The sequence below is a fragment of the Anser brachyrhynchus genome (assembly GCF_964034855.1).
Source record: "Anser brachyrhynchus genome assembly, chromosome: 12".
NCBI lineage: Eukaryota > Metazoa > Chordata > Aves > Anseriformes > Anatidae > Anser > Anser brachyrhynchus.
The window spans coordinates 13,476,395-13,491,465 of record NC_137707.1 but is presented as its reverse complement, the minus strand read 5'-3'; the positions used below and the strand labels follow the sequence as shown (position 1 = coordinate 13,491,465).

Genomic DNA, 15,071 nt, shown 5'->3' with positions numbered 1-15,071 from the left:
CTTAGAGAGAAGTCAGCAAGCACGCCCGGCGGGTCAATCAGAAGGATGCTCTGGGCAAGATCTGTTCACTTCAAACCATGAATCTATACAGCTGGGGAGAGGAGAGCGTGTCACCACCACACTGCGCAGCACCCAGCCGGCCCCCCGCCACCCGCCCGGCTGCCGTCCCCTCGCAGCCATCGAGGCCGGCGCCGTACCTTTTGTGATAAATGCAGAGGCAGGGCAGCCTGGCTATCGTATCCCCCTGCAGCAGCTCCTCCAGGCAGATCACGCACTCGCCGGCGTCCTTGGTCAGCACGTCATCTGGGAGGGAGGAGAGGGCGGCGGTGAGACGCGGCACCGTGTCCCCCTGCTCGGGACGCGGGGCTGCGGTGGCTTCATCCCACGCGGGTTTCCCACTGAGCTGGGTTTTGCCGGTGCTCCAAAAAAGCACCACCGTGACCGCTGCCCTTGCGGGGCAGGACATAAGTCTGGGACGGGTCCCTCTGGCACGGCACGCCGCGGTGAGCAACACGGGGACAGGGACACGTTACAAAGGGTCCCGAGGGGAAAAGCAGCAAGGACAAGGCAGGGACCGCGAGCCGTGGATGGCAGCTGGAGCGCAGCCCTCTTGGCAAGCCCGCAGCCCCAGCCTGCCCGAGCGTCCCTCTCGCCCGCTCGGAGCGTCCCCGCGCCGCAGGACGCCGTGTCCCCGCGCAACCCGGCCGCCGGCCCTTACCGTTGTAGGAGAGGCGAGGTTTGCTCAGACACATGATAAAGTGCATTTCCATCTCGTCAGAAGCCACGGATTTGGAGCAAATGGGGCACTTGAAACCTGGAGGGAGAGCAGAGAGAAGAGCCCTTAGCGAGGGGAGGAGGAGAAGAGCCCATCCCATGTCCCAGGGAGCCCCCCGGGGCACCCCGCGCCCTCACCCGCTGCCTGCATGGTGGCACCTGCCCCACGCTGTGCCCGCTGGCCCTGCGCTCATCCTGCGCGCGTGGCCGCCAGCAGTGGCAGCGCAGGGACAGCCACCCGAGCCGGCGTGCCCGGCGGCACAGAGGGCGCAGGGCACAAGCCAAGGTGGAGCACACGTGGCCACCAGCTGCTCCCCGGCTTTAAAGGGCGAGGAGCAGCCCCGGGCACGCAGCACCGTGGGGCTGGTCCGTGACTTGGGGACACGTCCCCCCGCCACCGTCACGGCCAGCTCTGTCCCGCCACCACCCCGGGAGGTGGCTGTGGCCGTGCCACATCCCAAAAGCCCCCAGTGACACCCCGGGCTCAGCCGGACCCTCTGGGCTCTGGGCTCAGCCCACCCCACCAGCTCCACGGCACGGCGCGTCCCCTCTCCCCATCCATCTCTAATCCCACTCCAGTGCTTTTGTTTCATTTGCCGCTGACAGCAATTAAGGGGCCATCTGGGAGCGCATTAAGGACGTTTTGCCTCCTTCCAGCCCCTCAGAGCCACCTCCTAACGAGGGGACCCAGCCCAGCTCCCCAGCATCCCACCAGCGCTCCACCTTACAGCATGCGCATGCTGCTGCGAGCAAAACCAGAGCAAAACCCCAACCCAGCCGCAGGTTGCAGGCTCGGGACGGTGCCCGGGGCTCCCTGCCCTCCTGCAGCCCAGCCCCGCGCCCCCGCGGAGCTCAGCAGATGTACTGGAGACACACAGGCCGCCGCCACGGGTCTGCACCAGAGCACCTAGCAATTCCCTGCCTGCAGAGAGGGAGAGGGTAATTTAAGGACCCGTCTTCTAAAAGCAGATCAGGTTTGACTGCAGTGCTGCTTAAGAGCTCGCTTCATAGATATGCAAAGCCTGTTCAGGAAAGAAGAGAAAAGGAACGTACACAAATTATCTTGAGGATGAATCAGGTTCTTGTTTGGCACCAAGTGGATGTGGTGGTGGGGATTTTTGGGGTTCTTGGAAAGCCTAGGACAGAGACACCGACCCTCTTCCCCTCACAGGGGTTATTTCCCAGGAAAGCTCAGCGAGGTTGAGTGCTGGGGGTGGCTGGGAACAGAAGGGACACACGGGGACCCCGCTTGCCCCTCCAGCCCCACATCGTGCCTTGCCCCAGCCGAAAGGACAGAGCCAGGAGGCATGGGGTCAATGTGCCGTCCCGTCGCCAGCCTAAATTTACTCCTGACCGATTTATACCTCGTGGCAACAGTGCCCGCTCGCTTAAATAGCCCTTTTTTCCCCTCCCAAGTGTTTACCCTGCCGGTGTATTTATAGAGAGGGCTCAGATAGCCTCCCAGCCTGCCTGCCCTCGGGGACACGCTCCCCGTCCCCGCAGCTGCTGCACCAGCACTGCGGGCACCGTCCCAGCCCCGGGGACCCGCTTCCAGCAGCCACGTCCCCGGGCTTTTGTGACCGGCAGCTCCTTGCTGACCCGGAGCAAGCTGCTGGGAAGGGCCCACGTCTGTCTCTGCAAGACCTCGTTTCCTCCAGCACTGCCGGTGCCGAAGCCCCGGTCCCCCCCTCTTTTTTCTGTGCCAAGGCGCTATTTTAAACGGCTGCCCCAGATCTGCTGGCTCCAGCTGCACCCGGCGGGGCCCTACGAGACATTCGAGCTGGGCAAAGGGAGCTGGGGAAGGAGCAGGGACCCCCGCCACCACGTCCCCAAGGCAAGGACACAGGGAGGATGCCCAAACGCGGGGTGCGATCCCCAAGAAGTGACCCTGATACACGTGAGCGGCGCGATGCCGAGCGGGGCTGGGGCTCGGCCAAGCGCAGACTTTCCAGGCTCGGCCTTTCACGAGATGGAGGTGGGGGGAGGAATAATAATAATTTAAAAAAAAAATGATGAAAATGCAACTGCACAAATTGGCCTGTCTGGGCCGGAGCGAGGAGCCAGCGCGGAGAGGCTGCACCCCAGCTGTCGGCACAAATTCTCGGCGTTGCGAGAGCAGCTGTCGGGGGGCAGAGGCGATGCTCTCGGGGGTCCCCAAGGACGCACCAGCCCCACGGCAGCAGGAGCCGGGGGACAGCCGGCCCCAGACGTGGGCAAGGGGCGCCCCGAGGGGCCGGTGCCCGCACCCTGCCACGGTGGTTTCCAGTCCCCCGAAATCCCCGTTAATCGATCCTGCCTGAGCTGCCAGTGCACAGGAGATTACGTTTTGACAGCTGCTCATGGAAAATTCAGCTCCCTCCTCCTCCTCCTCCTCCTCCTCCATCCCTTTCCGTCCTCCTCCCACACACCTAAAAAAAAAAAAAAAAAAGAGGGGAAGCGCTCAGCTATTCCTGCTCTCCTGGGCCTCCCGTGCCCACGGGGAGGCTCAGGACCCTTCCTGCCTCCCCGGGTGCTGCAGGATGGACGCAGACCTCAGCTCTCAGCACCAACCCTGGCCTGAGCTTCCCACTGCTCTCCTGGAGCCCCCGGCGGCAGGTGGGGTTTGAGGACGAGGTTATCTTGCAGACTTTGAGAAAGCCAAGGGCTTTCCAGGGTTGCGAAACACGCGTTGCGAGGTGACCTCATCTCTCCGACGGCTTGGTCTAGAAACCGTGAGCAAGCAGCGCTCGCGCTCTCCGGGGGCTGGTGCCCTCTGAGTATTTTTAGGAAGGTTACACGGTTAATTTTAGAGAGCCTGGCAGAGCAGAGCTGGGAACCTCTGAAGCCTCCAGCAGATCCGAAAAGAGCTGAAAAAGCCCCACGGTTAACCCCGATGGTGCCAAGAACACCACCGTGCCACCGCAGGGCTTTGGGAGGGTAAAGGCACGTTTCCAACCCATCCATAACCACAACCACGGCCGTACGCCACCAAGAATTGCTCCTGGTGCTGCTGTAGGAAATCCTTGCCTCCCTGTCTGCCTCCAGCCTCGTGGGACATCACACTGAGCTCTGCCACCCCATGGAGCACCCCAAGTTCAGGGGTAAGCCCCAGGCTGCCGGCTGGCTGCTGGAGGTTCGGAAACCTTGGCCACATCTCCTGCTCTCACCCTGTGCTCCGGGCCAAGGGAGCTGCCTCGCATCAGGTGAAGACGTGGCCGAGCAGGAGAGGAATGCAGGAAACACTGGGTCCAGCCACGCAGCCGAAGCAGAGCCCTGGCGCCTCCTCCAGCCCCGAGCACCCCACCTCCTCCCACTGCTGCCACCGGACCAGTGAGAAGCTGGAAGGGACGGACGGACTTCACGAAGCGCCGCGTGGGAGGGGGACGGATGCTGAAGCTTGCCGTGCTCTTGCCCAACCGGGAGGGAGGTGACGAACACCGCCGCAGCCGCGCTCCCACTGCGCAACGCTGCCACGGCCCGCGGAGGGGAGCGACGGCAGGGGGCTCGTCCTCCTCGCCAGCTGCGGGAAGGAAACCTGCGGAGCCGAGATATTCATACCCAATACTTCCTTGGGTGGAAAACAAACCCTGCCTTGGCTCGAAGCGGCCGCACCGCATGCGAGCAGCGGTCGCCCGACAGCACCGCACAAGGGACGGCACGTGGGGCACAACACCAGCACCAGGGCTTGGGCACTGCCGGCACCTGGGGGCTGAGGATCTCTGGGGGTGTCCCCGTCCTCGGGCATCACCCACCACGGACGTGGCCCCACGCCAGCCTCCGGCCACAGCTTCAGAGGAGGCACAGAAACGGCCAAAGAGCCCCTCCGCGGGCTGAAGGCGCTATGGGACACGGCACCAGCACGGCACACCAAGGCCCTACGGGGCACGGAGAAGCAGAAGGGTGAAGAGGCACGGCTGTACGGAGACACGTGGCCCAGAGCCTTCCTCCTTGCGCGCACATCTTCATGTGCAAACAGCTGCTACAGCCCACGCATCCCCCCCTTGCCAGCCCCATTTAGGGCTGCAATCACCATTTCTGGATAAAAGTACCGATGCTGCAGGTAGCAGCCCCCTCCTGCGCCCCCGGCTGTGCCGCAGGATCAGTCCCTCCAGCCTGGGACGGGGAAGGCAGCCCGCCGGGCTCGCCCTGCCTCCAGCTAGTCCTGTTTTACCGCAGAAAACACCCCCAGCTGCAGGGAACGAGCCTCCTAAGGAATCGCGTGTAGCCCAAAGCTAATTTTAGCATCCCAGAGAACAGCAAAGCGAAGCAGAGGAGTCCTGCGTTCACGGGGCTGGCTTGGGCGCTCTGATTTTTTCCACCAGGATATGTCATGTGGGGAGGAGAGGGCCTGGCCGCCAGCCCTGCAAGAGATGCACGGAGCCCCCACTGATGGGCTCGAGCCACTGCAGAGCACCTGGAAAAACCCACTTTGGGTGAAGAAAGGGGAATTTTCAGGAGCAGGCAGCGAGGGCACAGGAAGAACCACATCCACGGGCAGCGCGTGGCTGTGAAATCCCCGAGCCTGGCTCAGCCCCGCTCCCAGAGCTCGGTGTGGCCCCGTGAAACGCTCGCCGACAGCACCCGAGGCAGAAGGGGAGCGGGCACGCTTTGGATAATGGCTTCAAAGCACTAGGATCCAGGTCAGGATAACTCAAGACGCCGAGGGGGCACGGTAGCACGGTCATCCCAGGCGATAAGCACATGGCACGGCCTGGGGACCGTGCTCAGCAATGGGCACAGGGATGGGGACGGATCTCCGCTCCCGGCAAGGTCCTCGGCCCCATCTTGCACGCCCCCAGCTTGCCCCAAACCCGTCCTGAACCCACATCCACTCCTTCTCCCTCCAGATAAGAATTTGGGCCAGCTGGATAAAGACAACCCCTCGTCCTCCCCAGCTACAGCTGTCGTGGCCTGACGGATGGTCTGAAAGGTGGGCCTGGTGCCACTGCGGCACTCCGACGAAACGCAGCTCCAGCGCTACACGCAGCGGGGCTCCCGAAGAATTACTACAATTACAGGAGAAGCTGCGGGTTTTCCCTCAGCAGCAAGGCAGACTTCTCAAAATAAAACCCCAAAAACACAAAAACAAAACCCTCCAGGCTCTGAGGGGCACCAGCCCCAGCGCGATGGGCACGCCGGGCAGGTGGGCGCAGCTCGGAGGCGCCAGCAGAAGCCCCTACAAAGCCTCCGCTGCTGCTTTCCTCTTGCGTTGCAGGCAGCTGGCCTCTAAAAATACCCGCCGTTGTCACGCCGTCCTTCCTGCCAGGGCCAGGAAACAGCTCCGAGCTGCTTTCGGTTCAATTCTCCGTCCCCGCCGCTGCACGTCCCCCAGCAGGACCCGACACAGCCCCATTTCCACGCATGGCGGGCACCGGTGCCCCCGGAGCCACAGCTGGTGTCACCTCAACGAGCAGCGAGCCCAGGGGGCTCGGTGGCAAGCACAGCCCTCGGAAACTTCTGCTGGCGTTGCTAAAGCTGGCAAGAGGGTCAGTGTTTCCAACAATCCCCTACAAAGCGCCCCAAGACCGGTGCGCAGAGCGCGTGGCCTCGCTCCTGCCCAGCTGGTGATGGCCACAGGGGTGCGAGCCGAGCAGAGGCAGAATTTCCCTGGCTAACGCTGCCCATGCAGCACAACCCTGAGGCTGTCCCAACGGCAGCCGACATCGCTCGGCTCTACAGGGCAGGAGGGGAAGGAAAGGAGAGCCAGATCCATGGCCTGGCCATGCCGCAGCCTCTCCAGCACGGCACGTGGCCGGCACTGGAGAGAGAAATGCTCCTTACAGCGAGAACCCACAGGCCGGGGAAGGATTTTACCCGCAGCCCAGGGGGGTAAGCAGCCCTCGCCCCCCGCAGCGGGTGCTCCCCTCCCTGCAGGGCAGGAAACCCGCGTGGCTGGGCTCTGCCCACGGAAACGCCGCGGGGCGGCACAAGAAGGGGCCCCAGGCGAGCGGCTTCCTGCAGCTGCGCCTCCCCGGCCTGCTCCAAGCTCCCCCGGAGCCGAGCACAGTTTCCAGCAGGCACGTTGGGTTCAGACGGCCCTCGCCATCCGGGATTTCAGTTTGAGAAAACCGGGAGAAAGCCAGGTCACAGCGATTCAAACCCAGGTTTTCAGCACAGCTGGGGCTTGGGCGCACCAGCAGCAGGGGATGAGACGCGCCTCGCAGTCACCCGCCGGCCTGCCGGGGCGCCGCGGCATCAGGGGAAAAAACACGCATTTTTTTTTCCCCCCAAAGCGGGTTTTTCTCCCTCCCTGTGTTCCTTTCGCAATTAATTTTCACTGTTTAATAGCATCTTCCCATGATTCTCCGAGCTCCCCTGGCCGGCTGCCAGCCCTGGTCCTGCTCCTCCACCAAAGATGTCCGCGTCTGATCGATCCTCCGGCCAGCGCCGACGAGGGAGAGGAGCCCTAATAGCACATTAATAACTAAGAAAACCTTCACGCTTATTCCAGGCACTGGAACAAACATCTCAGCAAAACAAACCAGCGTGGGATAAGCCGACGTCACGGGCCGGGCAGATGATCCTGGCTAGGAAGTGGGTCAGCCCCGGGAGCGCGAGAGCATCGCCCTCCGGAGCACCGGGTGCGGAGGAAGGAGGGTGCACGCAGCTCCCTGCTCTCATTCACACATGGGTTTAGAGCGGAGCGAGCCCAGCCAAGCTCGTTAGCAGGCCTGGTAATTAGTGCCCGGTGCCCAGGCGAGGCAGCCAAGAGATTTCTGCAGGGTGCCGGAGTGGTAAAGGCGGGCAGGGAAAGCCTGGGCTTGCTCTCGCCGCGGGGCCGGGAGACAACACACCGCGCCAACAGCGACACTGAACTTCGTCTGCGGGCTGCTGGCGCACGTTAAAGCCGTGCTCCGGTGGTATTTGGTGCTCCTGTCTTCCAGCAGAGCTGCTGCCTCGTCCCTGGTCCTCTCCTGCTGAACGCTGCTGCCAGGGGAGCTGCCGGGACTGTGCCGCTCCCCCAGCACCAAACCAACACAGAGTTGGGTCGGGGAGCGCCTCCTGCAGAAACTCCCCCTGGTGAAACGAGATTTCCCAGGGCAGGTTTCTGCAGCCCTGGGAGCGCCCTGCCCCTCGCCCAGCCCCTGCAGAGGGAGGATGCAGCACGTGCCATGCCCGCATCTTGAAGAGCTGGTGTAGGGAAAGCCATAGCCAAATGTGGACTCCCGCCAGCAGCTCGCCGAGCAGCTCGCCAGAACAAATCCGTCCTTTTTTAGGGCAGGGAGAGCTCCGTGCTCGTGTGATGACCAGCAAGGACGTGCTGCAGGCATGCCCCTTGCCAGCTGGCTGGGCATTCACTCATCTTCAGCTCGTCCCCCAGGGAGCGAGCCCTTACCCAGGGCTGGATGATGCTTCCAGCTCCTTTCCCTCTCCGGCCTGCCCCGAGGACCACCGGGGCGGGACATCCCTCTGCTCCGCTCGCTGGCGGGCAGCAGCACATCTGGCAGAGGAGACCTCCCGACTTTGCTGCTTCCAGCATCCGAGACAGCTCGTTTTGCCAGGAGGCTGCGATATTCCTGACGGCAGCGCGCAGAAGGATGAGCTTCTCCGGGCTAACTGGCTGACAGGGAGATACGGATTTACTGGAGCTTTAAACACTGGAGGGCTTTGGGCGACGAGGGGGATTTCCCGATAAACTTTAAGCTACTTACAGCCTCTGCAAAGTCCTCAAGATCCCCCGATGAAGACAAATAACAAGAGCAGCGCTAAGAGAACCGCACAAACCTGGAGGCTTGTGGTGTTAAACCACAAGTCTCCTTTTTCCGTGTTCTTCCTCCTAGCCTTGGCTTTGTGAGGTCCCGCTACGGGGAAGGGCGCTCAAACGCTGCGAGCGAACTCCAGAATTGCACAAGCTGTTTTGTCACCTTCCAGCAGCGCGAGGCACGAGGCGGGTCTCCGAAACCCGGGGCAGGCACGGAAATCCCAGAGCGGTTTCAGGTGGAGCTGGCGCGGTTCCGTCGCTCGCTCGGACGGCGGGCACGCCTGGGAAAATCCCCGGCAGGAAACGGGATCCGCTTAACCGGGAAAGGGAACACGTGCTCCCGAGAGCAAGCCCACAAAGAGCCTTCCCCACGTGCCGAGACGGGCAGCGTCCAGGCTCGCAGCCCCGTTCCTTTCCTCCCGTGAAGAGGCAGGGACTCGGGTGGCTCCCCGACACCTCCCGGTCCAGCCCGGCGTGCCCGGGGGCCTCCTCATCCTCGCCCTCAGGCCACCCTTGGAATCGAGCAGGGAAAGTCGCCGGCAGCGATGTCAAAGCTCCTCTCCCTTCACCCGCACGCTGCTGCTGCTGCTGCAGCACTTCCCGGGGGCTGTCGGAGCGGGTCGATGGGGAGGCCGAGGGGAAGGAGCGCACGCGGCCGAGCTGCCCCTCCGCAGTCGTGGAAGTCCGGCAGGAATTTCAGCCGCCTTGGGGTGGATTTCTTCCCTGTCCCCTCTCCTCGCAGCCTCCAAGTCCCCCATTAGGCTAAGAGGAAGAACGCAGCAGTTTAATAAGCCCTGACAAGTTTTCCGAACGGTTTGTAAGCATCCTTTTGCTGTTAATTCACAACAGGGAAGCAACACTGCCGGGAGAGGCTTTGGAGGGACCGAAGGGCTCTCGCTGCCGCCTGGGCACGCTTTGGCGCTGCTCAAATGCTCTCGGAGGGCTCCGAAAGGGGCATCGGAGGAACCCAGTCCTTGTGGCACTTCCCACCGCCCGCGCTGCGATCCCGCAGGCATCAGCCGGACAGCACCGCGCCGATTCGCATCGGCGCCTGGAGAAAGCTTGCTCCGTTTCGCAGTCGGTTGATTTTTATGAACAGGCTTTCGCCTCTCGGCGCTGTAGTTTGAGAATAGTTGTTTGAAAGTCAGCGATAGCCTAGGAGTGACCATCTCTACGTCTGGGTTAGCTACAGGGTGGTCCTGCGGAGAATCCCTCCAGGGAACAGCGCCAGTCCTGCCCAAACCCCGCCGGGGGGACCGGAGAGCCCCTCTCCTCTCCGGCCAGCTTCCCCGCTCGGGGGCAGGGGACAAGGAGACAGGTGGTCCCGCTCCAGCTGGGAACAGCAGCCCCCAGGGAGCGGGTAAGGGGAACATGCCCAAGACGGGTGGAGGAAAAGGGGCCCCACGAGGCTCGTTCTGCACTTTGTTCTCGTCCACTGGTTCGGTTTCAAGCCTTCCTGAAAACCAGGCATTGTCCCGAGGCGTATTATGAAATTCCCAGACCGCGTCATGCGGCGAGAGCACTCGCAGCGCTCCAGAAGGGAGCGGAGGGGCCGGGTGGGAGAGAAATCCCAGACTATTCCAGGAAACGCACGGAGACATCCCCGAAATGCCTTCCCCCTAGCCAGGAGGGGAAGGGAGGACCTCCCGCCTCGCTCCCCGCACCCAGCCAAAAGTGGGTCAGTGACACAGCCCCGCTCACACGCGGAGCTCCCCGGGCACCAGGACACCCGCCAGGGGTTTTTTTTGGGGGGGGACAGCCTTGCCCCCTCCCCTCGGCCCCACACGTTTCCTGTAGGAGCGCCCCAGCCCCGTTAAGAGGCGGGCAGTTCCTCCTCGGCTTCCTCCCCGGCATCGCCCCGGTGCCAGCTGGCTGGAACGGGAACACCCGCTCCGGCCTCTCCCCGGCCCTTTATCAGGAGAAACAAAGGAGAAAAAATCCCACATCTTGCTCTCGAGATCTTTTCCCTGTACCTGAGGCAGGAGAACTGCCTGACACCCCCCACACACACCTCCAAAAGCAGCGCGAGAAGCTCAAACCGACCCTCAAAACCCAGAGCTCAGGCTACAGCACCCCGACACCATCCTCGGGCGTCTTCCCCCATTTTCCCCGCGCCCCGTGAGGATGGCACGTCCCCTGCTTCCAAAATAACATCTCCCGGGTGGAAAGCCTCCTCCTCCCACCGCCCCTGCCTGCCTTGACCTTGACACAACCGCCGCACGGGCGCCAACCCCCAGCCCACGCTGGAGAGGAGGGAAATCATTGAGGATAAGCGCAGCCGAAGCGGGGGGCTGCCCACCCTCCTCCCAAATACTGGGGGCGGCCGTGCCCAGTGCAACCTGGGGTGATGAGGAGGGAAGGGGCTGGGAAAAGGGGGGTGAAGTGAGGGGAAGGGTCTGGGGGCGGTTGTGACCAACGCAGCCCGAGATGATGAGCGGGGAACGGGCTGGAAAAAGGGGGGTGAAGCGAGGGGAAGGATCTGGGGGCGGTCATGACCGATGCAACCCAGGACAATGAGCGTGGAAGGGGTTAGAAAAAGGGGATGAAATAAGGGGAAGGCTCTGGGGGCAGCTGTGCCCAACATGACCTGGGATGATGAGCGGGGAAGGGGATGGAAAAAGGCGGGGGTGAAGCAAGGGGAATGGCCTGGGGGTGGCTGTGTCCAACACAACCCACCCGGCAGCAGGATGATCAGTGGGGAAGGGGCTGGAAGAAGGGGGATGAAGCAAGGGGAAGGGCCTGGGGACAGCTATGCCCAACACAACCCACCCGGCAGTGGGATGATGAGCGGGGAAGGGGCTGGAAAAGGGGCATGAAATGAGGGGAAGGCTCTGGGTGCAGCTGTGCCCAACACAACCTGGGATGATGAGCGGGGAAGGGGCTGGAAAAAAGGGGATGAAGTCACGGGAAAGGTCTGGTGGCGGCTGTGCCCAACGCGACCCAGGACGATGAGCAGGGATGGGGCTGGAAAAGGGGGGTGAAGAGAGGGGAAGGATCTGGGGGGGGGTCATGCCCAATGCAAGGCAAGATGATGAGCAGAGAATGGGTTGGAAAAAGAGGGATGAAGCGAGGGGAATGGCCTGGAGGTGGCTGTGCCCAACACAACCCAGGACAACGAGCAGGGAAGGGGCTGGAGAAGGGGGGACGAAGCGAGGAGAGGGTCCGGGGGTGGCCGTGCCCAACGCAACCCAGGACGAGGAGCGGGGAAGGAGCCGGAAAAAGGGGGGATAAAGCAAGGCGAAGGGCTTGGGGGTGGCCGTGCCCGGCGGAACCCACCCAGCAGCGGGCCGACGAGCGGGGAAGGGGCTGGCAGAGGGGAGCCGGGGCGGGGGGCAGGGCGGGGGGCACTCACCGCTGTGCGCGCCGAACCAGCGCGGCGCGATGTGCAGGGGCAGCGCGTCGGCCAGCGAGGCCCGGGCGCCCAGGTAGAGCATCCCGTCCCTATGGCGACCGCCTCCCGTCTCCTGGTAACCGTTGCCATGGGCGTACGTGGAGTCGGTACCCGGCCCCCCGCCGCCGCCGCCGCCGCCGCCGCCGCCGCCCGGGGCCCTCTCGGCCTCCCCCGCCGCCGCCCTGGCGTACAGCCCGAAGGGGACGGCGCCGCCGGCCGCCGGCTCCATGCCCATGCCGGCCACCGAGCTGACGGAGCGGCTGCGCAGCCCCATGGCGCCGCCGCCGCCGCCTCCCGGCCGGTAATGGCCGAACGGGGGCGGCCCCCCCCCCCCCGCCCGGCGGCGGCACGGCGCTGTCATCCGCCGCCACCCCGGGGAAGGGGCCCCGCGAGCGGGCCGCCGTGCTCTGCTTGCCCCCCATGGGCGCCGCCGGGCCGGGCCGGAGGGAGCCGAGCGCCGGCCCCCGGCGGCGGGAGGAGGCGGAAGGAAGGCGGCGGGGAAGGGAGGGGAGAGGGGGGGGGGAAGCCCCGGGGGGAAGCGGCTACGGCCGCGGGCCCACCCCCGCCCCGGCCATCCTCCCCCCGCCGGGCCGGGGGCGCCCCGTGAGGAGGCGGGGGGGGGACGGGGAGCACCGGGAGGGCACCGGGAGGAAGGGGGGGGGGGGGGGGGGGGACCGGGGACCGGAGCGGGGGGTTGGGGGGGGGGGGGGGGAGGGAGGGGTGCGGGGCCGGGCCGGGGCTCCCCGACCGCCTGGCTCCTGCCTGGGGGGCCGCGGGCGGCGATCAGCTGCGGCCCATAGGGGCGGCCGGGCCCCGCTCCGCGGCTCCGCGCTCCGCCGGGCCCGGCCCCGCCGCCGCCGCCGCCGCCGGCTGGGTGCTGGGCGCCGCGGCGGAGACAATAGAGGCCGGCAGCACGCATGCTCCCGCCCCCGGCCCCCCCGGCCCGCCGCCCTTAACCCCTGCGCTGCTGCCCGGGGCCTCGGCACCGGCACCGGGGCCGCCCCCGAGCCCCCCGGTGCCGCCGCCGCGCCCCCCCCCCGGGGCTGCCCCGAGCCCCCCCCCCAGCCCCGCGGGGCTCCGGGCCCGGCCGCTGCGGGCAGCGCCAGCCCCGCCCGCCGGGCCCCGAGGGGAGGCCGAGGCCTCGCGGGGGGCACCGGGGGCTGCGGGCGCCGCCGTCGCCTCGGGGCGCGGCACCGGGGCCGGGGGCTCGGTGTGCGGGGGGGGGGGGGGGGGGTACGGGGAGAACTACAACTCCCAGCAGCCCCCTCTCCCCCCGGTACCGGGGGCTGGGGGGGGACTACATTTCCCAGCAGCCCCCTCTCCCCCGGCACCGGGAGCCGTGCGTGCGGCGGGGTAAAACTACATTTCCCGGCAGCCCCCGCCGCCGAGGCTCCTCCCCCTCGCCGCCTCGCCCCGCCCCGCCCCGGGGCCGGCGTCGGGGCGTTGCCGGGGCGGCGCAAGATGGCGGCGCGCTGGAGCAGCGAGAATGTGGTGGTGGAGTTCCGCGACGCCCAGGTGCGGGCCGCGCCGCCCGCCCGGCTCCTCGCGGCACCGCCGGGCTCCCGGCCGTGGGGCGGGGCTGGGGGGGGCGGGTCTTGGCAGAGGGGGGTCAGGCTGGGGGGGGCGCGGTGTGGGGGCGGTTTTGGGGTCGTTTGGGGGGTTTTTGGTAAAAAGCCTGCGGGGGGGGCTCCCGAGGCCCCTCGGGCCGCAGCGGTCCCCGTGCTCGTGGCACGCTCCGAAGGCACGGGCGCACAGCAAACACCGAGCGTGGTGGGCGCAGGCCAGCCCCCGGTGCGTCTCTGTTAGTTTTGGTTAGGGCGCAGCCAGGCCAGCTTCTCTTCCCTTTCCGTCTGTTTTCCAAATACACAAAGCCCGACGCGCGGGTGAGCTTCTCTGCAAGCTCCCGGCTTAGACACAGGCAGAAATAGTAGATACCCTAATGGAACTGTTGAATATTTCTATTACTCTTCCAGATTATGGGGAAGATGCCTTAATTCACGAGGCACTTTATTTCCACTCTCAATTAGATCTCTGAAACATCTATTTTTTCCCAACTGTTGGCAGGCCTCGTAGAAGACGTTACCTCTTCCCACACATCTTTCTTCGTTTTTCCTCCGAGACCATTACAGCCGCTTTGCTGGCTGCTGGTGAGCGTGGCTCGATTAGCAGGAAAAGCGGGTTAGATTTTTAAATAGCAAAAGGGTCAGCATTTATTTTTGAAGTTGCTGCTTGCAGTAGAGCTCCCTTCAGATTTTGCTTACACGCCTTTTTAGGAGCTATTCTGAGAAACAGGTTTTTGCTTTTTTTTTTTTTTTAAGGCATTGCCAGTTGCTTCACAGAGCTGAGCCTGGCGGGTGAACTCTGAACTACTTCAGCAGGAAACCCAGAAAAATAAAAAATAGGTCTGGAAAATCATCTTCTTGTTCGTCCTCGTGTTCCAGAGCAATGTCAGCTCTGTGTTCACCAGGTGCGTTGGGTCCTGCGCGTCACATCCAGCCTGCCCTCTGTAAGCTAACACAGCTTTCCAGCTCTGTACTCGGAAAGCTTTATATCGGTCTTGTGTTCCTCCTGGAAGAAGTTCTGAAAGCAGTCGTGTCTGTTGGTGAGGATTTGCTCTCGGGAAACTGAGATCCGAAGGCGCTTACTCCTAGATCACGGATTCAAATTGCATCTGGCTCGGAGAGACGTGCCTCATGATTTGATTGCTTATTCATAATGACTTGCGGAGGGGGAAAGAACAGGTGGTTGAGCCTCTTCTGCAGCGCTGCCTTTCAGTCTCACTGGTGTATACCTTAGCAGGGAGGTTAACCACTGGTATTTTGGTCGTTTCGGCTTACTCTGGTGCTTTCCAGAGCTCTTCTGACCTGCCTGTTCTCTCTTGTGAAACCAGAGAGCTTCAGCATCCAGGGCTGCTAGGCTGCTGCTTTCAGACTAACCTTATTTATGTATTTTGGCTTGAGCTTTTTTTAGGAGTCTACGTGAAAGATTTTTGCAGATAGGGAACCCGAGACTGAGAAATGGAAACACCTCAGCTGTTACGCTCCTGTACCAGGCTCGAGCTCTGCCTGTAGGCCGTGCCGTCTCCGACATCCCAACCCCAAAACCAAGATAACTCAAAGAGTGGACAGCTGCTGCATTTATCGCTGTATGTGTCTGCAAAACCAGCTGCCAACCATTTGTAGCAGATATTTGTAGAAGATATTTTCTGGGCTGTGGGCTCAGAGC

General features: G+C 63.9%; 2 protein-coding genes across 6 annotated transcripts in view; one reads left to right on the top strand and one right to left on the bottom strand.

The window, feature by feature from the left end:
- ZNRF1 (zinc and ring finger 1) lies at nt 1-12,560 on the bottom strand. Its single transcript, XM_080552716.1, is given in 5 exon segments — nt 1-91; nt 198-303; nt 719-814; nt 11,808-12,160; nt 12,162-12,560. Coding segments are annotated over 5 exon segments (720 nt in total). The 5' UTR covers nt 12,269-12,560; the 3' UTR covers nt 1-33.
- A 528-nt stretch (nt 12,561-13,088) lies between these two features.
- Nucleotides 13,089-15,071, top strand: part of WDR59 (WD repeat domain 59) — a 47,923-nt gene continuing 45,940 nt past the window's right edge. Inside the window, exons 1-2 of one of the 5 annotated variants that reach the window (XM_080552697.1) lie at nt 13,092-13,361; nt 14,165-14,313. Coding sequence is in view for 1 of the 5 variants with exons in the window: in XM_080552694.1 (XP_080408820.1) it covers nt 13,308-13,361 (54 nt within the window). In the remaining 4 variants the exon portion in view is untranslated. Of the gene's footprint in view, nt 13,362-14,164; nt 14,314-14,337; nt 14,992-15,071 lie in introns of those variants that run through there. The other 4 variants (XR_013938453.1, XM_080552695.1, XM_080552694.1 and 1 more) reach the window with 4 other exon arrangements.